The following is a 27,930-nucleotide window of genomic DNA, read 5'->3' as shown; positions in this document are numbered from 1 at the left end:
TACAACAAAGCCGTTTATGATCAGATACTTTATTCTCACGACCAGCATGTAATAGTGATAGTTTCAGGAGAAATTACACTTTGGTCAAAACAAGCTTTTATACCCACTTATTATTTCAAGCTACAAAGTATTCTGTTTGTCAGATAACCCTTTCAATTATGAACAGTATTAAGTATAAATTATGTAAGGTTGCCGTGCGCTTTCAAAAGCTAAAACAGACACTTTTTCGCTAGAAACTTGAGGATAGTTCGACATGTGGTTTAAAGGAAACGCTACGAAAATCGAGTGAATACTGACGGAGGAAAATCGTACGCAAGCTTTTACTAAAAGTGAAGTTTCTAAGAGATTTTTGGTAATTCCGGAATTTGGTAATTAAGGAAAACGGCAACTTAAGAGGGAGACCCTTTTAAACTACATAATGGTTACTATGGATGACTTCTAACCGTCATATCTTGGGCTCCATCAGTATCCTCGGTTTAGTGTTTGGTCTTGTTTTTTCTATTAGAGGTTTCCATTACCATATCGGTAGTCATGACCACATTTGGAAAGTCGCGTGACCAGAACACAAAAACCCTAAAATCTCACACAGCTTACAATTTTCTCCGTTTATGTCAACACCACGGGTAAAGTGCATTTAGAAGCAAAATCTGTAGCATGGATTTGCTAAAATTCACGTTACTGAAAAAAAATATGACGTCATAAATTTGCTACAGAATTTGTTTCTAAATGCACTTTACCCGTGGTGTTGATTAAAACGGAGAAAAATGTAAGCTGTGCGAGTTTTTAGGGTTTTTGTGTTCTGGTCACGTGACATGCCAAATATGGTCATGACGAGCGAAAATGAAAAAAAAACCTCTAATAAAACAAACAAGACCAAAAACTAAACCTTGGATACTAAGGGAGCCCAAGATATGATGGTTAAAAGTCATCCATGACAACCATTTTGTAGTAAAGGGCCTCCCCCCTTAAACGTTTTACAAACAGTAAGAAACTCGCCTTATGACATCAATAGTGTTATTTACATTGCGGTAAGAATCGAACGGGTGTTTCTGTTGTTGTTGATGTTTTTTTTTTTTAAATCTACGGAACACTTAACTAGCAAAATGTAAGAGAAAAACTGCCTTTACTAAGCAAATGCGTTATGATTCGCATGCAAAAAGTGTTTCTAATATATTTGAAATACTCAAGATAGAAAATGACTTTGAAATTTAATAATCTAATTATAAAAAGAGCACAAATCTAAGCCAAGCTGCAATATTACAGAGCAATGTAAACATTGTCACAATTCATTCAGGGTTGCCACTCGTTAGAACCCTGAAAAATTGCCTGACCATGGCAACCCTGTTTTATTACCGCAATCTTGCTGGAAGTCTGTATACCACATTAAACGTGTATCCCACTCAAAAACTAACAATTTCTTTAGATGATATAAATTGTTACGGGCGAGTAAAATTATTAATATGTAGTGCTACATGACAAACAGCTGTATGCGCCAAGCTGAAAAACTTAAAATATCATGTTCATCATGAAATGCTGTGGGTTTTTTTCCCAAACGCAAAGATACATTGTTGTCACAATGTCTTGCAAGTCATGCAATCCCAGTCACGTATTGCGAGTCACGCAATGTAAGTCACGCAAATCTGTCTTCATAAGAGAAGCTCCCAGTATAACAGTAGCAGGTCCATTGTAGAATTAGTCATAATCACTGTCCTCGGCTTCTGATTCTGAATTGTCAAGCTACGAAACATGAATAGTATGAATTAATAACTGAATAAAACATACACTAGTCTTCAAGCAATATTTGACACAAAGTTACCTAACAGCAACGTAAGTATCATATCTTATTGTTGTCTCTTTAACAGGATACATGATCTTCGATTTCCAATGGTGGTCTCCTAACGTTTAATGTATTGAACATCGAATCAAGAGTTCCCGGTACAAGCCTATTCAGGGTCCTTGTTTTGAGTGCTTGTCCCCACCCAGGAGTATAAATAGCCGATTCCCTCTATAGCGCGCGCCTGCAGGGAATCACGGTAGTTGTATTCATCAAACCCTGCACGAGACTCAGCAACGATGCGCGTTGCTGAGTCTCGCGCATGGTTTGATGAATACAACTACCATGATTCCCTGCAGGCGCGCGCTATAGAGGGAATCGGGTATTGCAGGGCCGTAGGCAGAATTTTGCATGGGTGGGTGCGAGCGCCAGAGGAGCGAGAGTATAGGAAGGTAAGGGGTTATTCTTCCCCGGGAAATTTTAAAAAATCAAGTTGTTGAAGTCCACATTCTTTGCACTCTGTGTCGTTTTAACCCTCACTTCACGATTAGGCCGACCTTTGTGGCCCGTGGGGGGGGGGGGGACCCATTGAGCTCCCTGTCCATGGTCCAGAAAATTGGTTTTGAGGTCCAACTGTTACCTGACAAAATAATGGGGGGGCCCAGGGGGGGTACTTGCAGTATACATGACGGGGGGGTCCGACGAAGCTTCATATTGCGAACCCAAAAAAATACATGAGCCTGAAATTTTACACCCAAAAAAATACCTGACATCAAAATTTTCTACCCCAAAAAGTACAAGACCTAGCACCTCTATACTGATTTATTCAATAAAACAGACTTTGAGACCTAAAAAAATACATGACAGATCTCTTGACCCAAAAAAATACCGAGGGTGTAAATTTTCAACCGAAAAAAATACGTCGGACCTCCCCGTCACGTATACTGCAAGTACCCCCCTGGGGGGGACACCTGCAATGAACTGGCATCCCATTCAGGGGGAGTAGCATACTGTTACATACTGTTCAGTTGTTTTTTGATTGATCTGAACAAAATCAAATCAGATCATTATCTAAAATAAGCATCCCACCGTAACCAATCAGAGCGCACAAATTTTGTTTTAGAGATTATTGCCGAATATCTGCATACTTTCTTGACCAATCAGAATACTCTATTCAAGCATTATCAACGTACCTCCTCAATTTCGTGCTCGTCATAGAACTTTGTCAACAGCTTGCGCAGAGGAATCAAGCAAATGATGAAGAATGGAAATGATGGTGCGAGCGGAGATAACTTGATTCCCACAAGGAAGGCCAGGGCTAGCACTTGAATTATGGTGTAGCAATGAATCTTCCTGGTTCTCACCTGAAAAAATAAAAAAGTGTCAAAATCTATACAGTATTAAACAACGTTTTCTCGTAGCTTTGAAAATTGGGGTTTCAAAAATGTTTGGGTTCATAGGCATTCGTTTGACAAGGTCCATGGATTAGCGCACTGCAGGTTGGGTGCAGTGTTTGCTGTAGCTAACTTGACAATCCGATTTGAGACTTGCAGATGCGGCCGCAGTTCTTTCAGACGAACTTTTCCTCGAGTAGGGTTTATTAGAGCTCGCAACTGGTCTTCCTTACAATTATTCCTTGGTTGGGTTCATATTTGGACGAAGTTTTGTATTTGAAAAATTTAAGGTGCGTACATGACTACTTCATGGTAAACTCTCCAAACATAACGACTTGAAGCAAAAAACACGTTCTACAGTCGTCAGTTAAATGAACATCGTAAGTCACTGAGCACAGTATGAGTACCGCCCCTCCCCCTCGGGGGGGGGGGGATACGTTATAGCGCACAACGTACCTTTCTGACGTAAGGAACATCAGGGTGATGTTTAGGTGGCATGAACATCATCACGAATCTATCCACCATCTGCAGTCCATACATGGACACAATACCAAGGTACAGAAGAACACCAAAAAAGATCGGGATGGGAATGAGGTGAAGTCCTGGAGCAAGGAGTATGGACAAACCTGCAACAACATTGCAGATAGAGCAGTTTTCAATTGAGTGTCATAAAACCAAAACCAAAGTAATTACTCTGGCCAATCACAAAGGACACAGACAATCCAGTGAACCAATCAAAACTCGAAGCAAATACATGTAGCCGACACGAAGAGCGGAAAAACGTGTGCGAGCGAGTCACGATTGGTTTTGGTTTTACTCCTGATTGGCTGAGAAAGAGGCGCGAGATTTTTAAGCCAATCACATACACTAAGCGTAGTAATGCAAAACCAAAGCAAACGCAATTCACTTTCGACACTCAAGTGAAAACCGCTCAAATAAATAAAATGCTAAGTATTGAAACAAGCAGAATGGATAACCCCGTAAAGCCTGGTTCTCACATAATCACCCCGATTGATTCTATCGCCTCTGTCACTTCAAAGCATTTTCTTGCGATTGGGGCGATTATATGAGAACATCACAAGGCTATCGCAAACGTCTGCGGCGATTGGGGCGATTATGATCGTTTCGATCGCCCGTGTTCTATCCTTCTAGCTTCTCTTTCCCTTCTTCGCCGTAAAATTGTAATGAGAAGATAGGAGGCCACAAGTTTTGCTCTTTCATTGAAGGCTGCTACTGTGCTGGATTTAAGCCTGCAATAATTGTTTTTCGGAGGTCTTCGCTCATACCAGGCGATCGGAATGATCATATAAGAGCCCCCGATCGCGTCCAAATCGCTTCGATCCCTTACGATTGTCTCAGTATTTGCAAATTTACAATTTAAGCCTGATACTAGTAGAATCTTAGAGTTCCTACAGATATAATCTCAGATATAATCTGAGGAACGCTGGTTTTAATATTCCATGTTTTCGCACAGTACATTATGGAAAACATTCTTTACGTTATTTCGGGCCTTATCTATGAAACAAACTAGATTAAAGTGACAGAGAGAAACCAAATGTCACGAGTTTTAAAAACAGTAGTGGGAGAAAGACCTCACACCTCTTATACAAACTGAGTGTAAATGTAACATATGCAGCTAGGCCGATATAAATTTTTAAATGTTAAATTTTTAATTCTTAACTGCAATTTTATCTTACACCTACTTTTATTATAAAATTTTATATTTTATTCTCATTTATTTATTTATTTATTTATCTATTCATCTATGTAGTACGGTTCTTTTTTCTTAGAATTTAAGTGTAAATATTTTTAACTTTATGTAGCTTAGTAGATTTTAATGTAAATAGTGTCCCCAATTAGTTTTTTTAAAAGCTAAATACCTTGACACTATAATAAAGTATTTCATTCATTCATTCTTAAGTGAGCTCTCACCTGTAAGAAGATGAATGATAATGTTTGAGATCCTCTGTTCCTTGACTGTGATGATATGCGGCTTCTCACCCGGTGCATGGGAGGTGCTATAGATGGACAGGGCATTCACGTGCGATGCTGAGCGCACAGTATCTGCACACATCCACGGCAGTCCAAGAAGAGAACAACCAAAAGACAGGATACCCACTACAATCATGTCTAAATTGAAGCCTGGACCTTTAAAAAATAACAATAATAAAGGTAATTCTATTAGTTTTTGTTCGTTAAGAGCTCTAAACTTCAAATTGGCAGAGCAAAAGTCTTTTTATTGGCAAAATAATCGCCACATAACAAAAAAGGATGATCTTGACACCTTTATACAAATTGAGATAAACTTGTACAATGTTGGGCCGATGTTTTTCAAGTTTATCCGATCCGTTTTAATCTTCTCGAATTTTGTCCATCCATGCCGCTTTTTGGCCTTTCTGTGTTTCTTTTGAGTTCTTCTACAGTTTTAAGCCGTTATATATTGTGATATTTCAGTTAATTCTATGAACGGTTGGTCAGTGCCGAAATTTCAGAAGACCCCTAGATGAAGATCGTAATGGCCGTGTTGGCACATATCTGTCCAAAATGTCTGTTATAAAACTGGCTGAAAGTCCATTAAGCGCCTAAAATGTTAATAATACGTTCTTAAACACAATGCGCTGATTAACAAAGGGGTAACATCTTTAAACTTCTGTGTACGCAAAATTAGACGGGAAGCACAATTCATGACAGCTTGAAGTCTTGCAATACAGTAAAAACCCGCGAGTAAGGACCTAACATTAAAGAACCTGTTTGGCTAAAATTTGCCAATTAGAGCCCCTTTTATAAGAACCTATTTAGCCTAAAATTTGGAAACAGGTTCTTTTTGTCTAAAACTGATTAAAAATGTTTACTTTTGGGAAAATAAGTTTGGACAAGGCTTTACTGTACATGTATGTTATGTCATGTCCTGAATGATTAGTGCTTCATTTTTACATAAACACTTATGTGGTATGCAAATTTTATACCAGAAATAGGCTGAATACCATTAAACGTTCTTTTTGCAACAATGTAAAGTTTTCTTTAGAAAATAAGAGCCTATTAAGAACCAAATAGCCTAAATTTATGTTAACTACCATTTATGCAAGAACCTGTTTAGGCTAACCTGGAAAAATAAGGTTCTAACTCGCAGGTTTTAAATGTAAGACATTTTGTAAGTCCATACCTTTGGCAAGTTTGTGCTCCTTCTTGGCCAATAGCACTCCAGTCATCTCTGTCTCCAGAAACAGCAAAATACCAACAAAAACTGCTGGAATAATGGCTGCAAAAATCCAGCCCATGGACATGCTTTTGTTCATACCACCAGGGTTAATAAACCATCCTCTGTTAGGATACTGTGTTGGGATGAAGCCATCTGTCAATGGATTGTTTATTGCCACGTGTGGTGTTATGACTTTGTCTTCGAGAAAGAAATCGAGCACACCCATTATTAGCATGGCTATGACGATACCGGAGTCACTCACAAGCCGTCTGGTCTGGAATAAAATAACAACAGAACATTATTTAATGAAGCCCAGGGTTCGTACACTTTTTAAGGCCAAAAATTCAAGGACTTTTTTCCATGAAATTTACCCCAAATCAACAGTTGATATGTTTGGTGAAGAACTAAAAAACAACTTATTTTGGCGGTCTTCTCATTGCCTTGAAGCTTTTTGACGTTCAATAAAAAAATCAAGGACCAAAAACCAATTTCAAGGACTTTCAAGGCCTTGAATTTTTATTTTGAGATTCAAGGACTTTCAAGGCGTGTGCGAACCCTGGAAGCCAATTAAAGGCGCTACGTACATCACAGGATTTTGTGTGTTTTTTGGTGTAAACTGTTCTGAAATTAGTGGTAGGCAACTAAGCCCGTGAAAAACATCACCTATAAACATCTAAAGGAAGATATAAACTTAGTTTGCAGAGAGAAATACAACCACCGCTAAAAATATTGACAATTTGACTTAGTTTAGCCTTAACTTGTTAATTTGTAATCCACTTCTATCCTAGCCATCTGCAGCCAAAGACGCTTGTGAACAGTTTGTTAACAGTTTTCTCGTTAACAGTTTGAGTGCCCTAATATGGTAACCATTAATACAAGTGGACCATTATTTTTAGGTTTCCTACAACACAATTATATATATAGCTTTTTTTCGTTTTTTAACGACTCGTCAAGATTTGGCAAATTTAAAGGCTTTTTCAAGGCCTATATGAACCATGTTGTAGTTTCTTCATCAACTATAAGTAACCTGTGATAACAAATAAAGAGAAACTGTATTTCCACCACAACTTGGTCTAGACTGCACAATAGAATAAAAGAGCTGAAGAGCCAAGATAAGAAGCTTGGCTGAAGGATTAAGGAAACAAAAACAAAATCTTGCAGGGATGTCGCTGAGGGCTGGCTGAGCGAGCACACTCAACTCAACCGGCTGAAATAGAACTTAAATTCGGCTGAAATTTAACATGAAAACAAAGACATTTTAGAACTGCCAAGGCCAAAAAAGCCAGCTGGGCTTGTTGATGCGTCAGCTTAGTGTTTTCTTAGCTACATCCCTGCCTTGTACAAAATACAAACCCGCTTTCCCAAGAAGTGACTTGTCTTGATCTTTCGCACATAAAAAGCAATAAAGAAGGTGCCCAACACCAAGATGGTGGACAGCAGTGCCGTGTTTGGTTCTCCCTTCACATCATCACTGCCATATTTTCCTGATCCTTTTCTGTTAAGAGGATTCTTTTTGAATAGCTGCAAACAATTAATAGAAAATATTAAATGTATCTCACGACCCAGCTACTAAATGCAGGATTACTTATAAATGAAGACTGATATATTTGGAGGGTCGCTTGGCTCAGCAGTGGATATAAAGAACAAGAAATTATTGTTATGTATATTTGGTGGCTCATTCTGCTCGTCAATAAAAGTCACTGCCGAGCCAAACAAGCCACCAAATATACCCATCTTCAGAAAAACAAAATTATAACTTGCATTGTGTAGCCATGTACAGCTCAAAGCTCTCACCTTTACAAGCAATGCAATCGGCTCATAGATAAAGATTGCAGAAATGAGAAGCTCAAAGATGTCCTCAGAGAAACGTGTGAAGTACTTGATCAAGAAGCAGCCTTCCAAAGCCACAACACCAAACAAGATGATCATGACCCAGAAACCGATCCAACAGCGCCATGTAAGGAACTCCACATCATACGCCTTACAGAACTGAAATGAAATCATATGGTTTATAAGTCAGCTGAACCCTTCCAATCAACGATTCCCCTTTTTGCTGCCAGCCTGCCTCGTCCCCAGGCGCCGGTCGGCCGGGCAGCAAAGGCGGGAAAACAGGGAGCGCGGGGTTGTCAGTTTTCCCGTCCGCATTAGGCCCACAACGCCAAGTGAACCGTGTACGTCAGTTCCACAACACCAAGCGAACCGTGCACTACCAAGGAGGAGGACGCCTGGGACGAGACAGGCTGCCAGCAATCATAACCAATGAACTTTAAAGGTACTATGTCACGGATTTTAACAGATTTTTCAAAAGCGAAATTTTATATTTGTGTCATAGGAAACTTAAAAATAATGGTCCATTTTTATTAACAATTGCTATTTCAGAGCACTAAAACTGTTTAAAAGTGCGTTTGGCTGCGGATGGCCCTGATGGAAATGGATTGCAATTTGAAAATGTTAGCCAACGTTATCAAATTGTTTCCACGCGCCTTTAAATAATTCAATATTTATAGCCGAAGTTTGAATTCTATCCCCAAAGAAAGGTTATATTTCCAGTTAAATGTTCAAAGATAATGTTTTTCATGGGTAAAGCTACCTACCACTTATTTCAGAACAGTTTAGACCAAAAATCTGCAAAATCCTCATGACATAGTCCCTTTAATTAGTAAGAAAAACAAAACAGATCAAACTTTATTTTGTTTTCTCTGTGATGTCCCCAAGATGAATGATGGTAGCAAAAACCAGGTGCGTAACTAGCTTTTTAAAGAGATGCAGGCCTGGCCAATACAACACCAATATTGGATTAATATTAAATTAATGTTTACCTCATATATACTTTGTTCAAACACCAATATTGGACCAGTAGCTCCAATAATCATCATTGGCTGTCCAGCAAACAGTGCAAGCAGTATGCTACATGCAGAAGCTGCAAAAATCACTTCTGTGACACCAAGCTCGCCTCCTGTTTTGCTTTCTAAGAGACCACCAAATGCAATATTTGTGGCAAATAAGGTAAAATAAAGGAAAATAGATGTAAACAGAGTATGTTGATTGAAACCATCTCTGAAATCACTGACGTAGAATTTGCCACGTCGTTTGAAGTCTTGGTACAGCCCTCCAAAAAAGGTGCCCGTTCGAGCTAGGGAAGAATCTCCCTCAGAATGGGATGATGAAGCTATGGAAAGAGCAACAAGAAAATTAAACATTTTTCACCACAAAAAAAAGGGCTACAACTGACCACTTAAAGAGATCTACTTAATATTTGAAAAGTAGGATACATGACTAGATACATTGTTTGAGTGTATGGTCAACAAAGACTGAGATAATGCACACGTAGACTTCTTACAAAGGGATTAGAGGTTTGCTGGTTTGAGTCCTGTCACACTGACTAGAAATAAATATTGCTCAGCTTTCCAATCTTGGGACCAAACCTTATGAGTTCAAGCAGTTGAGGATAACTTAAAATGCTGACAAATACCTTCAAAGGACTGCCATCCCATTTAATGCGAAAATTAACATTTATACATGTAGCTACAGGGACGTCAGAACATTTTTCAAGGTGGGGGCGGGGGGTGGGGGGCTGACTGGTGACTTGAAGTGGAGGGACTTAACAGACTCTTCTCTTAGCAAGTCTTTATTTTTTTTGGAAAAAGTGAGGGGACTAAAGCCACCCCCCCCCCCCCCCCGGCTCCGCCGTCCCTGAGCTACTCCACGTCATGGAAACCAAACTCAACTATTTGATATATCTCAGAGAACTCTCAAGTGTATTTTGTGCAGCTACAGCCACTCTATTTTTCACTGTGATATAAAGGTAAGTGTTACCGTATAATTAACAACTTACTGATGTCTTAGAGCCGTTTTCACTTGAGTGTCGAAAGTTAATTGCGTTTGCTTTGGTTTTGCATTGCTACGCTTAGTGATTGGCTTAAAAATCTCGCGCCACTTTCTCAGCCAATCAGAACTAAAACCAAAACCAATCGTGACTCGCTCGCGCACGTTTTCCCGAGCTTCGTGCCGGCTACATGTATTTGCTTCGAGTTTTGATTGGTTCACTGGATTGTCGGTGTCCGTTGTGATTGGCCAGAGTAATTACTTTGGTTTTGGTTTTACGACACTCAATTGAAAACTGCTCTATCAACACATCACCAACTGTCAGTCGTCTGTCCGTTGATCGTTGGTCAACAGCTTAGCCAAAACCTTTTGGCTCATGACAAACGGCCAACAGTGGGCCAGCAAACAACCAACAGTTGGCTGACAAATGCCCAACAGTTCACCGACAGATGATCAACGGCTTTTTTGGAGAAACTGTTCTTTCACACTTTTACCGAAACCAGAGTTAAACACTCTGGTTTAACACCAGGTTTCTTAAGACTAAAGACTTTGTTAAGACTTCAAAGACTATGCCTAACTTGGCTTATAAGTTACTTCGCATACTGTGCATAATCAAAACACTCTTCTGTGTTTATGTACGATATTCAGAGTACAGCTCCGCATGCAACAATTTACACTCTTACCAGCTTTGGCCATTTTTCTCCTGTGAGCAATAGCTCTGCTTTGAGCAATGAGGATGGGTAACAGAACATTTTTATCCCAATTGCCTGGCGGCAGGACCACGGTGTCCACAAGAAACTCATTAACGGCTAACAGGAGATCTTCACGAGACTCTGCACTGTATGCAACATCATGGAAGGCCTGAAAAAAGATCAACATTATTAGTTAATGTAAACTATAATTCATTTACTGTGGCTTTTTTAGAAGCTGAAGGGCGCTTAGCAAAGGTTTTCAATTTGCACAAACTCACAGTTATATTGAAACTAGGGTGCTTGATTGCTAACAATATAAACGCTGAGTTTCTAAGGCCTCAGGAGTTGAAAATAGTACCCTCAGGTACATCTTTAAAGTAAAACAAGCTGCAGGTATATTAGTCAAAAAGATGTTTGTCAAAAATAATAAATAAAAACCCTTGCTTAATGAACACATTGGACTCAAATAAACTGTAAGAGTCAAATAAACGCCGGGTCCACCAGGTCAAATAAATGCCGGGGGCATTAAATTGAGAAAACATGGTACTTTTATCACTGAGTTCAAGAAGAGTTATATATGAAACAGAGGAAATCCAGTAAATCATAATGAGCAATTTACTTGCCTGGTCTGACATTAAGGTAGCAATAGATCGACCAATCTGATGGTAACTTTCTCCATCCTTGCTTGGACCTAACAGGACGAACAGGAACCTAACCGGTATGGACACCTCTGTCATTTCACCCAGGTGACATCCCTTGGCAAGACGGACAAAGGCCAGCACGGAGTGTTCCAGCTCATCGAGTGTGCCGACAAGGACATTCGTAGCTTCAGCTCCCTTGGGAATTTTTTCCTTTACATCTGACTCTTGTTTGTTCTCATTTTCGTCTACAGCAGACTCGAGGGCAAGTGGATCCTGTTTGGCAGATTAGAAACGCAAAAGTCAGACTGAAACAAATTACCAAAAAGTAAAGTTTGCCTCAAAGGAGAAGCAGGGTAGCCAAATGATTAGTGCGCCGCACTCCAGATTTCGTGGACCAGGTTTGATCCCTGGCTGCGGCACTGCATTGTGTCCTTAGGCAAGACACGTTACTCTCGTAGTGCCTCTCTCCACCCAGGTGTATAAAAGGGTACTGGTGAATTTACTGCTGGGGGGTAACCCTGCCATGGACTAGTATCCCATCCAGGGGGAGTAGAATTACTCCTAGCCGCTTAATGCTATGGATATTGCCGATAAGCTGCGCCGCTCGGCTCGACAGCAAGTTTTACTGTGCCTAAAGTTTGCCTTAAGCTTAGTGACCCATCAGGCTGGAGCTTATCCCAGTTTCCTTAGCATGAAGCGACTTAAGAAGTATTTCTACTCCCCGGGAAGGGATGTTAGTTTAGTGGGACAAAGAGGAGAAAACCAGGGGTGGGAAGTAGGAGAATTTTACAGTACAGCTAGTGGCCAGATGTATGAGAAGTGGGAGGTTCAGATCCCCCCCCCCCTGTCTCCCAAAGTTAAGGCTCATGTCTTAAATGTCCAACAAATTAATGGAAATTTCAGTCCAAACATCAGAGATTTTATAATAAACTAACAAACCTCTTGTTTTTGCTCATTAATCTTCACACCGACAACTCCATTCCCTGTCTGAGACTGTGCATCATATCCTAATTTATCCGTACCCACTGCAAGCTTTTTGGGTTTTTTCTTAGATGATGTGCGGCGATTCATGGGCCCCTGTTGATGCTGATGTCTGTGACGAAGAAGCAAGGCTGCCAGAACTTTGTTACTATCTTTCTGTTTCAGCTGGTCTGTGATCACCATATTATCAACCACTGCTTCAGCAATGCTTGGTAAATCAAATTTCTCCAAGTCTAACAACACAGTACCTAGTAGGTAAATGAAGTTTGTAGATCAGAAAAGAGCACTGAAACCTGGATATGTTGCAGTTAATTTTTGACAGTTTTTTATTTTATTTTAACTAGTTAGTTTTTTTTCTTACTGGTTGATTTTCTATACTAGGTAAATAATAGAGTCACGGTTATCTTATGGTATGAGTTGGAGTCATATTATTTTTAAAAAATAGTGGATCACCTAAATTTTCATATGTGGCAAGGTGGATAAGGGGTTGGATGACAAAACCCAGAGGTTGAAAGTTCAAATCCAGTGCGGGTAAGTAAAAAGAAAAAGAAATGAATGATAGTACTTAGGGGAGGGGGATAATAACAGATTACAGGGGAGGTTAGTAAGAATGGTGGGTTGGGGGGGGGGGGGGTTATGAGACATGTTGGGAGGGGAGGTGTTTGACTTTTTCTACTTATTAACCTAGTATAAAAAAAACTTGTTAGAAAAAAACTATTTGAAATAAAAAATTAACTGCAACAGATAATAACAAAGTGTCACAGGACTGGCATTTTAAATGTGTTGGCTACAATGGGGGTTTGTTTGACCAAGGATCTGTTCCACTACTTTTTACTGTCAGAACGTTTCTCTAGGACAAACAACACTATTGTAACTCCTTGAACAAACCCTTGATACTTCATAATCAAGGGGTTGAGTGTTATATCAGGAGTGCACGACTACACTGTGCAAGCAGTCCCCTTCTTTCTTAGTCCATTGAGCATGAAGTGAAATTCAGCACAAGTGGCCACACAAAATCTGGGGGTTAGACGGGATGAGAGGTGCATCTTGCCTTATCTTGCCCCCAGATTTTGCTCAGCTAGTTATTTTCCACCCGTACTGCATTTTGCTTCACTCAAAGTACTGCTGGCATGCAAAGAAAGTCCTGTCCAAAAGCCCAGGACTCGTGGATTTTCCTAATTGGTTAGTAGATTTTATCCATCATTTGTTTAGGCAAGTAGCATTTTGGACTTTTTTGTTGGCAGATGAAGTAAGACCATTGAGAAAGGCCTTTGGGTTAGCATACAGTGGCTTCAACCCCATGGGGCAGGCCAGATAATAAACAATTATTGGATGAGGTTTTTGTGATATCCGGAATAATCAGGGTTGAGGTAAGTGTTATCAGCCGAAGCCGAAGGCTGAGGCTGATAACACTTACAGAGACCTTGATTATTCCGAATATCACATAAATCGAATCTAATAATTGTTTTATTATACATTGTTTTTCTGGAAAAGGAAGTAATGACAAACGATTTCAACCTGTTTCAAAACTTGTGCAAATTTCGGCTAGTCGTTGTACTAATCGTGGAATAGTTCCTTCCTAATTAATTTTTTGTTAGTCATTTAGTGATTTCCGAGACTTTATTGTCAGCAATTTTTGAACTTTGGTCAAACTATTTCTCGGTTGAAGAAGTGAATCGACGAGCTATGAATTTCCTTCGCCGCCAGATGCCTGACACATTCCTCTTGGAAATCATGCATTGCACGCGCAACCTACAGATTAGTGAATAATCTGCTAGCAGATTATTCACTAATCTGTAGGTTGCGCGAGGTTGCGCGGATTCCCAGAATTAGCTGTAGGCTCTTAGCCAATGAGAAGATAGCTAGTGACTACAATGTATAATAACCCATTTTCTTTGCATGGTCCTGACTGCCCGTAGTCAAGTGTCCACTGTAAACTGAGTGCACACACACAGCAAACAGCAAAATGCAACACACTACTACAACTATCTGGATGGGCGAGTAGCTCCTTACAATGGAGACAAAATGGGTTGGGGGGGGGGGAGTTTAAGCCTAGAGGGTGCAGGCATGAGATAAAGTGGGTATCCCAGAACAGACTCAATTCAGAATTATTGTACAGTGTGACTGAAATTTACTGATACCTTTTTCCAGCCCTTTCATTAGCTCAAGCAGACTGTGGAATGTGAGTGAAGCCACGTGTGGCTTTCCCCAGCGGTTAGAATCTTCAACATTCTCTTCAAACTTAATCCATCGTGCTGTCTCTTTCCATTCCATCTCCTCGCCATGCTTTGATAATTCTTCCAGCTCAACAAATGTCTGAAGTTAACAGCAAATGTACTCTTGTCATTAAAGATGTGAAAATTGTGGTGTAAGATAGGAATGAACGTATATTCGTTTGTCTCACAATAGAATCCCTTTGAGATGCTGATCGTGATGTTTAGACTGCAATACTGCTAGTCTTCACCCTTGTAATTTATAATACAAACGGCCTTAGTCTGGATAAATGTACATGCAAGTAATCAGTTTAAGAAATCAGATGTTACAGCAAAACTAGGCAGTAAATGGAAACCTATAACATACAGAAATCCTGGCTCAAAAATCCAAGACTGACAATTTAGTCTCTGATTTCCAAATAAAGCAATGGACTCAATGGGCCATGTTCTAAACGAGCAGGGGACTGGGTACGAACATATTTTTTCTTGGTACGAATATTCAGTATCGATTGAATTGAAAATGGGGCACGTCACCTGAAAGAGCATCCAAAAGTTAGTAAATTTACCGAATTTGATGGTTATTGGTTTAAACGCAAAGGTATGGTTCACTTTTAAAATAAGAGAGCTTAGTATGGATTGGAGGATGCCTGTCCCTCCAATGCATACTAAGTATACCATGCCTTTGGGTTTGAACCAATAACCGTCAAATTTGGTGAATTTACTCATTTTTGGATGCTCTTTCAGATGACATGCCCCATTTTTCAATTCAATCGATATTGAATGTTTGTACCGAAGAGAAAATATGTTCGTGCCCAGTCCCCTGCTCGTTTAGAACATGGCTAATGCCAAAAAATCCATTCAAACCCTGTGAGTATTTTCTATAGCCTTCAAAGACCAGTCAATAATCACACAGTCACAATGATTGACAATTATTTACCTTTTCAGAAAGTTATAATATCTAAGCCTTACCTCACGAGGATTACGGTCATACATTACAGGAAACTTATCCAAACTGGCGCTGATGTCTGTCGAACTAAATAAAGTTTGCATGCCTGACATCTTTCGCTGAGATTTCCGAAGTCCTGCAAAAAATAAATCACAAGTCAACAAATTTCTAACTGGCTACAGGCGATGCCACATTAAATCTGATTGTGCTTTTATCGTCAAGCGCCTCAAACCATAACCACCGACTAAGTTTTTGACATCTTTTTGACAAGTTTTTACTCAGGTTAGTTTTGAGATGCTTGACTGTAATTATTAGAATGTACTTTGCCACCTGGAAACAATTTATTTTTGAACTGGTTCAGTAAGGGACACTACATACAACTCTCGCCGGCACATAAAAGACAGACAGCAGATCCAGAGGCCATATAATGCCCATTAAGACAATCATGTTTCATTTTCTTATTTTCTTACGCACCTGACATCTCAATCGAGTCTGACATTCCTGCCAAGACATTTCTATCATCATGTTTCTCCATCACCAGTCGCTCTTGAAGCGTTTCAATATCTTTCATAGAAACTGTGCCTTTTTTAATTCTTTCTTCAAACTGTTCCCTTTCTGAGATCGTTTTATAATGATGGTTATGATGAAGCTTCTGGATATCTACAGGTTGTCCGTCATCATTTAGATACCGACATTGTTCCAAAGATGGCATGCCTGCATTTCCATGAACTTGAACGTTCTCATGGTTAGCCACTGTTCCTTCGGGGATTTGCTGAAGGGTACCTCCACCAAGGCTTTTTCTCCTGTTATCGTTAGCACTGTTCATATTCAACCAATAGGTGGCTTTCACTGTCACGCCGCAAAAAATAAATAAAAAATTATTGAGTCAAAAAAATCAAGAATATTACAGGCTGTAGAAAACTACTAAATAAACTTTTTGTCCAAGTCTCGGTCTGTACGTTATTCCGTACTCGAGTTATCCGTCAAAATGTTTCACACGAATTTAGAGAGCACAGTATGGAAACGCCATGTTGGTGCCCAAGCCGCCGGAAATCAATGAAAACATCTGACATTAAGTTCTGCTACAAAAAGCGGTCAGATTGCCCTCACAAACAATTAACTGAAAAACCTGGAAAAAAAAATTTGAGTTCCAGATGGGATTTGAACCCACAGCCCTCTGTGATCTAGTAGCCTAAGATGCTCTACCACTGAGCTACTGGAGACTCTATGGTGAGCAAGGGTGAAATGTGAGTCTTGACTAGAACCCCATCACGCAGTCACAAAGTCAAATCAGGACAGGCACATATGACTCATAACTTCATCGTGCAGTCACATAAAAACATACCTGAGATGCAGCCATCCAACCAACAAGTGAGTCTTTCTGAAGAAATATTAATAGCATGATAAATTTTGCATCAAATGAAAAGCTTGGAGTAGAGCATCCGACTAGATCATGGAGGGTCATGGGTTCAAATCCCATCTGGAACTCTGATTTTTTTTTTCTTTTTTTAGTTTATGAAAATATATTCCTTTCCTTCCTTCAGAAGAATCACTTGGTGGTTGAAAGTTACATAATTTTTAAAACTGCCTAGCTAGTTCTTTTATTCAATTATTATTTCACCATTTTCTGAAGATTTAATTACAACAGATGTAAATTTCCATCCACACATTCAATTTTATAGAAGTTCCATTTCAAACAACCTCAGAAATTAATAGTATACCTACAACCAAATTAGAGTTTTTGAAACAAATTTCTAATGCAAAAAAGCCCAAAAAACAACAGTCAAAATAACCAGTACCCAGAAAATGCACCAGTGCCATGAATATTCTGAAACATTCATGACTTTAAAGTAACATAATATATTAATAGTGCTTTTTTTATCAACATAGACAAGAAATATAGAATTATACTAATAACTTGTGCATTTTCAAAATTCATATTCACTCGACTTGCTATGCAATTAATATTATTTGCCCAAGCTATGAATTTAGTGCATGGGCATACTGTTAGTAGGATTTTATGTTTTTTTTTACTGCAGTGTCAGCTTCTATTTTCAGAGACTACAAGTAGACTGTGACTTCAATAACAATATTGGATTTCTTGCTTTTAACGGGCAGAATTTTAGTACTATAAAACATGATTCACAAAGACAACAAAATTTAAACTTTAACATACTAGCCTAGTGTTTAGTAAGTAAAATAATAGTCTGGTTTAATAAGGTGATACATTTTGGAACTTACAGTTAGTGTAAATCTTGTAAGTTATAGCAGTTAAAATAAATAAAAACTGATTCATCAGTGCTAATAGTAAACAGTACAGTTTAACAAACCTTTGGAAGCCAAGACAAAAAAAATAATAAGAATATCATGTAGGAGACATTAAACTTGGACAAATTCCAATCAAGATACTGAGTCATACCATTAACACATTTAGGTTAAAAGAAAAGAATTAATCTTTAAGTAAATTTGAAAACCTATGGTAATTACCTTTTTGTACATAATATTATGTTCAGAGACTATTGTACAACGTCAAAGTGTAGTCACTGTGATAGAAGTTTTTTAAGCAGCCCTGGGAGACACAGGTAACCTTGACAGAGTAATGCTAACTCATAGCATTGTTGATGGCAAAAATCTCAAGGGTCAACTTACACATGCAAGAAATGAAATTTATGTCAACTACAAGTACCTACTTGTGCTAAAGATGTTTATAAATATTCTTCTACATCCAAGATGGCAAGTTTTTCCTGTAACTACGAGTGGTATATGCTTAAATCTCAGACAATCAACGCAGCAGCGTAGTTTGTATGAATTTACCTCAATCCTGTACGCATATCAATTATGATAATTCAGCTAGCAGGCTTGTAAGAGCATAACTTAGCAAGTATTCTGCCCGCTTCACTCACTCACTAACTATATTTTGCTGGCTGCTCTGGCTGGAAGTTGTATTGGACTAATGAGGTCATATTCCATTAATTCACGAGTAATGACAGACTCAAACATAATAATGAATTTATTTACTTCTGTTTCTTCTATTCTGCAGACCACTGACATTTTGATTCCATCCATTTTTTCTTAATCTGTTTTAATCAGCTCTGTAACTAGAATATGTGTTAAGAGCTTATGCAATCACTAGCAGCTATCTGACCTTCTTATCATGAAGACAATATTATACGGTTGATATTTTTTTAGCTTTGCTAAAATTGTGGCTTCAATATTTTGAGACTACAAGCAGAAAGACAATACCGGTATAAACGGGAGTAATTTGAGCATCACGGCATCACACTTTATCAGATTACATGGCTGTGATGTTAAAGAACAATACAATGCACTGTCATGAATCATCCTTAAATGACACAATAAAATTGCCTAAGTTATGAAAGTAACACAAGAATTCTTCTGTTCTGCTGACATTTTCAAAACTAGTTGTCAGGACAAAGACCTTACATAGCCTGATACAAAAAAGTGTCTGCTTCTTTTCTATGGCTGTTAACAAAATTAGGAAATCTTGGATTGAACTGGACTGGAGTAAACTGGATTGGATTGGATTGGTTCGGACTGAACTGGATTAACATTAATGGGATTGTACTGATCATGATCACATCATGTTCCTAACAGCACTGATTGGTCACATATAAAAACAACAAACTGCCCAAGTTGACACTACAGGTACTATTGTAAGTGGCAGTGCTCGACACTAACGCTAGTACACTAGCCCAGGGCTAATAAAACTTCAGGCTGGGCTAGTAAAAATACGCTCCTACTAGCCTCAAGACTAGTAAGTTTCATGGAAAAATAAATTTACTAAAACTCTAAAACTTTCAAAGTTCTTTTAGAAAGCTTCATCAGGAGCTATTTTCCATAGCTTGAGTAATTTAAACCAGAGGACTTGCAATCCATATCAGTGCCGAAACGTACGTTCGACTTTGAAACCGGACGCCATCTTGGAAAAGGCTTTTCATCCTCGCTTCCATGTCACTCAAAAAGGGCCTAAAGGTTAATGTTGGCTAGTAACAATCATATTTAGCTCTCATACACCCCAGTCTGTAGTTTTACCTCTACATGAGCCTTCCATATTTGGCTGTGCCAATCAAGCGTGACTGCCATATCAGTAATCATTTCTCAGAGTGCTGCAAGTTCCTTCTGCTGCCTAGAGCACCCCTTAAGCCCTGTGCTGACTAGCTGAAGCCTTGTCAGGGAGGGGGGCATTTGTTACTTGGCCCTTGATAATGCATGTACGGAGCACATACAGGTACGGAGCACCCCCTTGGTATGGTACCATCTGCCGACTGCCGAGGCCCCTCACCTAGTGGGTTTACATGTATGATCCAGTCAGTTGGTTTTATTTGTGCCTTGCCAGATAATGTGCTGATTGCACACCTTATCATATTAACCAATTAGAATGCAGCGTATGTTCATGTTTGTACAATACAACCTTTAACAAGTTCAAGGCATGTATCGGGTCATGTAGCAGCCCTTGTAAGGTCTCGCATGAGTAGCTCGCTACCCTTCAAAAGAACAAACAACAGTAACAATGCCTCTAGCTCCGAAAACAAGAGCAACTGCTACACTAGAGGACCAGTAAAATAAAAGCTTACAAGACCTGAGCTACACTACTGAAAGCCTGATTTCCCATTAACAATTTTCTGCTTTTTTTGCCTTCATTTTTTTCTGGCTTTTTAACAATTTCTATTCAAGACATGAAAAAAAGGGAAAGTTTGCATTGCAATGAAATTAAAGCTGGACGGATAGCTGGTGTTTTAAAATTACTTAAAAAAGCAGGTTTATTCTTTGACTAGCTAGTCAAAAGTTGCATTCATTTGAATCAGAACTTATTACTTATTACCGAGACGCTGTTTTCGCATTTAAGTGCATGACGGGCTGTGCCCCGACCTATCTGACTTCGCAATTTGTCAAAAGGCAACAAATATCAAGCAGAACCACAAGAAATTCACAACAACTGAATATTCCCCTGTGCAAAACCACTGCTGGCCAGAAGTCATTTTATTACAGAATAGTAAAGCTATGGAACTCTTTAGACAAAGACTTAAAACTATGCAAGAGTCATACAATTTTTAAGAAAACTCTGAAGACAAAGCTTCTCAGCGAGTTTTTAAACTAATTTTTTTCTTATTTCTTGCATTTTTCTTTCTATTTCTTTTTATTTTTATAATATATAACTAGGGTACACATTTTAAATTTTACATTTTATTCAACTTCATGTATTGTTCACTGAAAAACCTCTTTAGGAGTGTTCAATAAAATTTTATCTTATCTTATCTTATCTTATCTACTCTGACCATAAGTATTATAGACATAATGTTTGAGAAAAAACTCATTTAATATATTAGCATTGTTACTTCAGTTTGAGTACATCACAGTACTCAAATTACACTTTTATCCCCCACACTATGCATGGATTATTTTTTGCCACTTTAAAACTGGTTTTCTGCTGTATGATGCAAATTGTCATGCAACCTAGTTCAAAAAATATGGCAAAAAAATAAACAGCTTATTTTTAGTAAAATATTATTATATAGAATATCATAATCACAATATCATGACACACTTGTACTCAATATACTCTATGACTCAATAAGCAATTGTTTCCAATATCACAACAACAAAAGAAAAATGGTCTTTTGTGAAATGACTGTAATCGTAGCAATTAAATGCCACCAACTCACTGTATGCATCCTTAAAACTGCCATTAGATAATCAACATTCTGAATATGTTGAACATTTTCATTGGAACTGAAATTTTAAACTGTAAAAAAAATACTAATTTATTCACAATATCAGTTGGGTGATGACTGCAGTGCATTACATACACGTCAGTCTGTCTGCCATTCTTAACGACCTCAAAGCAAAATATAAAGAAATTCCTTGCACGAGCCTCATAAACAACAAGGACATTGATTGTGCAATATGACGGTTACTGGTTTTTAACGACAATTTTTTAGAAAAAGGTCAAGGTTGTATTATACCATCCTCCCACCGGTTTAAGCTGTTTGCACTTGTACCTAAAAACGTCTTTTGCACATAATAAGCTTAAATGAGCAAATAATTTTGTTCCTGTTTTGAGTAGTGTTGAGTGAATTCTGTGATATTGCTCATTTTTTGTGCAGAAGTCAAGAGATTCTGCAGATAACACAAGTACATTCACGTCCGTACTCTTACAAAATATCAACTACAAAAGTATTTACTTCAAATTACTGGATTGAATTTTGAGTTTTATAGATGACATGATTTAACCTTAGCTACTTGGGTTTCACTTTTTCTCTTGTATTAAACAAAACTGTTCAACAATACCTACTCAGTAATTAGTAAAACGAAGAAAAAAATATTACTTAAAATAAAAATTAACCTGTTTTTAGAGTCATAACCTGTTTTTAGAGATATTTACATTGTACCACTTTGTTGCAGGCGACAATCTTGCGAAAGGCCTATGATGCGAACTGTGTTGTGTAAATCAAACCTACAACTTGCTTACAAGTGAGTCGTCATGTGTGACTGGTCCTAAGCCGTGTCATAGGGCTCTCTTAGTGTCTAAAAAAAGATTTTCCCTGTGTAATTCATAGGATTTACAACAGACTGACTTTATTACAGATGGGCACATGACTAGTAAAACAGAATAAACATGTACAAGATCAATCTTTAGCATTGATCATGAAGATAACGAATGCTAAAGAGAAAACCGGAATAACTGGTATCCTATTAATTTTATTGATTTTGAAAAACACAAGCTTAGCTCAAAAATTCTCTTAATTGGCTCTTTCGAATAAAGCTCTGCAGCAATGCTTTAATTTTCGCCGAGTTTTATTTCAGCAGGTGTACAACTACCAAGGGAAGCTTTTATCTATTGCACTATTTTGGGTGTAAGTGAAGAACAGCTCCCAGAATAACCTGTCGGCCAACTGTTTGCTGTCTGTCGGTGGCCGGCAAACAGCAAACAGACAGCAGCGTTTGTCGGCCGACTGCCAAACAATAATTCATTGAGAAGGCCAGTATACCTTTTTCCAAACATTTTCCATATATATGTACATTGTCTAGCCTCTCTGGCTCACACGACACACAGTTCTTCAGTAATGGCTTGTCATTCTGACTCACAGATACAAGGCTTTCTTACAGTGCAGTTAGTTTTCTGAACAGCAACAAAAGGGTTACATCACAGGCCAGGCAACACCACATTTTTGCCTGCTCCTTTCGCAAAGAACATAAGAGGAAATCCGCCAGGACTTCGAGTAGTTATTGGACAAAATTATGTACCAAAACTATTTACACCTGATTGCAAGCTTTTGTGTTACTGCTTCAAATTTCTTATCGAAAGAAATCTTTTCTAACAACACCAAACATCGAAAACAAATTTTGAAGTTCCACTGAATTCCCATAAATCGCTTAAAAGATGTGAGCTTTTGCCCATAGCTTGTGAACTTTGAACATCATTTTCTCAGACTCTGATAAGAAATTGTTGTACCAGAATTATTTCCACCTTATTGCAAACATTTGTTACTGCTTCAAATATCTTAGCAAAAGAAATCTTTCCTAACAACACCAAACATTGAAAACAAATTTCGAAGTTCCGCTGAATTCCACTGAATCGCTTAAGACGAATTTCCAAAATGGCTACACGTGAGATTTTTCCTATACCTTGTGAACTTTGAAATTCATTTTCTCAGACTCTGATAAGAAATTGTTGTTGGTGTTATCACAGATAATTACTTACATCTTTACCTTTTATTAAGGGTAGGAAATAACGCAATAGGATTTAAATTATTCTGGTACTTGATTTTTGTCCAACTTTAATAAATATTACTCGACTTCCTAGTGGATTCCGTCATAATTACTATTGCTATCATGTTTAGGTGCAGTAACCTGTTGGTCTCATTTTGAACCACATGGACAGCTTGTACAAATACCATCTACGGCAATTCAAGAACCATTTGCAAAAACATTGATGAACCAGCTATTGTCTTGCTAACTAATAACCATTCTGTTCAACACGTACATCTATTTGTAGCTCACTGCTTTAAAACTGTCTGATAAAATCTGTTATAAAATTGGGTTTATAATTGACAAAAGGATTGTGCAACAGAATTGCTTATTATTTATTGAACTTTGCACACACTGCGTGAACAAACAGACCTAAGTGGCTATATTACAGAGACCTCACATTGTTTACAAGTACAAGTTTAAGAAAATTGTTCAAATCCAGTAAACTGCCTGTTGTAATGAGGAGTAGAGTGTCTGTTATGAAAACAAAGCGTATTTTTGGTATGGCAGCTTTGTTTCAATAAGGAAAATGAGCGATTGTTCTTTTTTTTATTATTTTGTTTCTTCTGTTTACTTCCATTTAACTACGTAATTAAAGGTATTGGTCTCGCAACAGTGATGAGACAACTGATAAGCTACACGCAAGCTATCTTAAGCCCTGAACAGAGACGGGATTTGATCATTTGGATTCGTCGGGAAGCAGCCCTCGCAAGGTCACACATGAATGCCTTTCTCATCGCAGCCTTTGTAAGAATAATAGAACTAACAAGAGGAACACTGCTCAGATCCTAGCCCACAAAACAATAGCAACTGCTACACTTGAGAGCCAGTAGAATATTATTTCAAGCTTACGAGAGCTGCTACGCCACAAGATAATTAGCATACCAACTTCTACTTTATGGGTTTTTGTGCGGATTGCTGATTTTACAAATGGTACAAATTAAAACCAGCAATAAAACTAATTAAAAGCAAATCACCTTATTATAAATCGAGGATTAAGGTCGCAAAATAGATGATCTGTAACCAAACAAATGGCTAGCTACTAATATTATTAATCTAATAACAAGAAAATTATTTTTCTCAAAAATTATTCATGTAGCTTCTATTTAAGGTTGTACCAACCTTTAACAGATTAAAAAAGAATATGTTAAGTACAAGTTTGGAGAGAATTCTATTCAGTTCAAGTTACGGAGGCAATAAATTTTCCCAGACTTTTTCCGGTTATTAAGCCGCAACAATAAAAACCTTGAACACAAACACATCTTGCATAGAATAATCACTGATCTCCACAAGATAATTAAACAAAGGAACTATATATCACAGTGAAGACAACAGAATTAAACCATAGTTATCAAAAATACTAAGCCACAAAACTAGAACTAAGACACAAACCTTAAAGGAAAACACTTCTCAGTGGACGGCGCTGCAAAAGAGATCGAACCCTACTGTGGGGTGACAATATTACGAAGCTTGAAAATTTACTGAAGTGCCCACTGATAAAAACTCTGCATCCTAAAGTTTCAATATACTTGATGGCATGAGCCTTTTATGGTTTAGATGATTTCAGGAGGGGTATATTACACTCGGCATGGATCGATACTAAGAGAGGTTAGATGAGATTGCATTCTTTTCAGCATAACCCTTATTTCACCTGAAAAATACCGTTTTGAAGTAAAGAAAATGGAAAAAGTTTAATATTCAGATATAAAACTGCCTTAATCATGATCGCAGAGGGTGGTTAAGGGTGATTTATTGTTGCATTTCTCGCGAAATGTAATTTGTTATATTATAGCCATAAACCATGAATTGACAAAGTAAAACGATATGAAACTATAATTAGTAATGAACATCTATGGAAACATCTGTAGACATGTTGACAGAGGAAGAGCAAGGGAAAAGAATATTTTGTACAAAACTTAAACAATACTTACATCTTTACTTCCCATACAGTGAACTGTCCTTTAGATGGACACTCGCAGGACCAACTCTGGCAATCCACCTTAGACAGGCTACATCAACTCTGGCTGCAATGCAGAAACCTGACCCTACAAATCCAGTGACATTACAACTTACAGAAGACTTTGTTATAGCAAGCACTATTGATGATTGTGCACACTTTCTACCCTGAACAATTTTGAGAGATTACAAATAACAATCCAATGAACAAGCCTGTTCATGTAGGTCAATATAGTACATCTGATATACAGCTACTGATTACACAAAAATTTCTAGCTTCTACTTTGAAAGGGGTTTTTTGACTATAATTTTGCTTAACTGTAAGCATCTGTTACATTAGTCTGTTAGGCAGCAAGAGAAGTGTCCTGTAAGTTATAGCTACAGGAAAACAAGTGAAACTTGGCCAAGACCAGCCTGTCATATCCACTTCTTGGCGAATAATGTTCCTATTGAGCAATGTCCACTTTGATACTCAATATTTCACATAACACTTTGATCTTGTATGAAAATTTTAAAATTAGCACAAAAGGCTTTTGTATTAGTTTCTATGAACTATGAACATAAATGCTACATGTTGTTACAACAAAGCATTTTTTCAACACAAAAATTTGAACAAAATACAAGATAACAAAATGGGGATGGCAGCTTTACGAGATTCAGCTCCAACAGGCTAAAATGGTGCGGACATCCCCCTCCCCCCCCCCCCCTCCCCGCAACCCCTTTGCCACAGTTTGAGTTTTTTCTGCTTTATTTTAAGATGTTCAACTGTAAGGGAAATCTTTAGATAAACTTAATGCAGGCATTTTATGACGGTAGCGAGATAAGTAGAGCTATTCTTGGTTGCAGTTTGAAAGCAATACCGCTAATGACGTCACAGGTATTGGCTCGAAATATCAACGCTATTTCGATCAAATGTACGTTTTAGATTTTATATTTATGGGGTTTATGAACGAGTTAAACAGAAATTCCATTTTTACTTAAACATTGCGTAACAAGCACAACACAAAGTTTTGTTTGAAAGCACTTTATACCTAAACTTACCTCTACAAACGGTCGAAAATATTCAGTAAAGAGCGGCAAAGAGCATGAAAGCCCCGCGTCAGAATTTTGACTTTTGATTCTTGCCGTGAACATACGTATAGCCTTTGCCATGTTGGTTCAGATAAGAATTGGCGGCTTTTCTTTAGTCCAAACAATTCCTTGAACTTTCCAGCATCCACACTGGCGTGTGAGTTTAATCTGTGTGTTAAACGAAGAACACAAATATTGATTAAAATGAGCAGTAATAGTTGCAGTATTAAAAGCGAATATCCTGCGCGCTGCAAAACATCACACTTTTGCATAGTCTCCAGCGTACCTTGTACCCAGTCATTTCTTCTCTGAGAAAGACTTTGTTTCTTTCATCCTTTCTCCATTACTGTCATTTCATGAGTACCACACCATCCATATTGAAGAAAGAAAGCAACTTTTACACCGCAGCAAAGCGAAAACGAAAATGGCGCCATCTTGAATTTACAAATTCCCCAGCACTACCCCCCTTGGTCAGAAACTTTATTGTCCTTAGAGGGTCCCACACAGGCTCAGGTACGGCTGTTGGTCCTCCATCAACTTCCAGACTACGTTTTGAAGCATGACTTTCATCAGTAGTTGTCACTCTCCGCATTTTGAAGTTAAATCTTGAATAGAAAAACTGAAAATTTCAGGGGATAGTCTTCAAGATTTTACACTCAGCGACACTTGCGGTTTTTGAAAAACCAAGAGTGAGTTATTTCAAGTGTGTGTTAAAGTGAATATTAGCGTTTCACAGATGTTTACACCTTACAGGGTCTCATGCCTGGAGAAAAGGCTTAAACTGAAAGTAAAAGTTCATTTCCGATGATCATGGCTGCGTTAACTGCAAGCACTTCACGGAGAGGCTTTATGAGGAAAGCTTGCGTGACTTGCGTGACTGAGAGCTGGTTTCGTCACACGCGTCATCACGCGAGTTCAGTGGAAGACAAATAAAATTCCAGATGCCTAAATAATGCAATATCATTACTAAAAGCATAAAATACTTTGATAAATTTTTGTCTTTTAAATTGGTAATTTTTGCGGCTGAACTCGAAGTTAGGAATAAGATATTTTTTTTTTAGGTTTCAGTGGGTCGTGTATCTCACAGTAAAAACTGTTTGTTCAACGATTTTCAAGTCCAAAATGTTTTTCACGAAGTACAGATTACTTAATATCATAAATAACGGTTCCTTAAAACCGCTATCTTAGCGGGAACCGCAGCTTCAAGCAGTGCACTAAAATTAGAAGTGTCTTCAAAAGAGTTTTTTCCGCTTTTAAACCACGAACATGAAACTTTGAATTCTTGACTGTATGTGTTGTTATTTATAATTCGGAGGTATTTTTATTTTTACACGAAGAAAAGCCTTTATAGAAACCCATACACAAAGCTAAACGACGTCATTTCTGTTTAGAACGCGATATGGTAAGACAATTTCAACTGGAATCTTGTATTCTTTTTTCAACCGTAGAAAAATCGCAAAAAAGTAGT

General features: G+C 38.1%; 1 protein-coding gene across 6 annotated transcripts; it reads right to left on the bottom strand.

The window, feature by feature from the left end:
* Positions 1-10: 10 nt before the first annotated feature.
* Positions 11-26,899, bottom strand: LOC144630993 (band 3 anion transport protein-like). 6 transcript variants are annotated; one of them, XM_078489347.1, is made up of 17 exons: positions 26,749-26,899; positions 26,433-26,630; positions 25,367-25,480; positions 16,140-16,514; positions 15,689-15,801; positions 14,648-14,822; positions 12,465-12,754; positions 11,508-11,798; positions 10,876-11,053; positions 9,187-9,536; positions 8,162-8,356; positions 7,721-7,888; positions 6,332-6,641; positions 5,101-5,316; positions 3,625-3,794; positions 2,968-3,138; positions 11-1,737 (listed from the first exon to the last, which is right to left on the bottom strand). In XM_078489347.1, the coding sequence occupies exons 4-17, from the start codon at positions 16,489-16,491 to the stop codon at positions 1,693-1,695; spliced, it is 3,024 nt and encodes a 1,007-aa protein (XP_078345473.1). In that variant the 5' UTR covers positions 16,492-16,514; positions 25,367-25,480; positions 26,433-26,630; positions 26,749-26,899; the 3' UTR covers positions 11-1,692. The 6 variants fall into 6 exon arrangements, with proteins under 6 accessions (XP_078345473.1, XP_078345477.1, XP_078345474.1 ...); XM_078489351.1 differs by lacking the exons at positions 25,367-25,480; positions 26,433-26,630; positions 26,749-26,899 and adding exons at positions 17,011-17,046; positions 18,356-18,497; XM_078489348.1 differs by lacking the exons at positions 25,367-25,480; positions 26,433-26,630; positions 26,749-26,899 and adding an exon at positions 24,828-24,899.
* Positions 26,900-27,930: the final 1,031 nt, after the last annotated feature.

Source organism: Oculina patagonica, chromosome 11 (assembly GCF_052425735.1).
Source record: "Oculina patagonica isolate OP01 chromosome 11, crgOcupat, whole genome shotgun sequence".
In the NCBI taxonomy this organism is placed as follows: Eukaryota; Metazoa; Cnidaria; class Anthozoa; order Scleractinia; family Oculinidae; genus Oculina; species Oculina patagonica.
The sequence above is the reverse complement of the archived record's forward strand: the minus strand, read 5'-3'. Positions and strand labels throughout refer to the sequence as shown.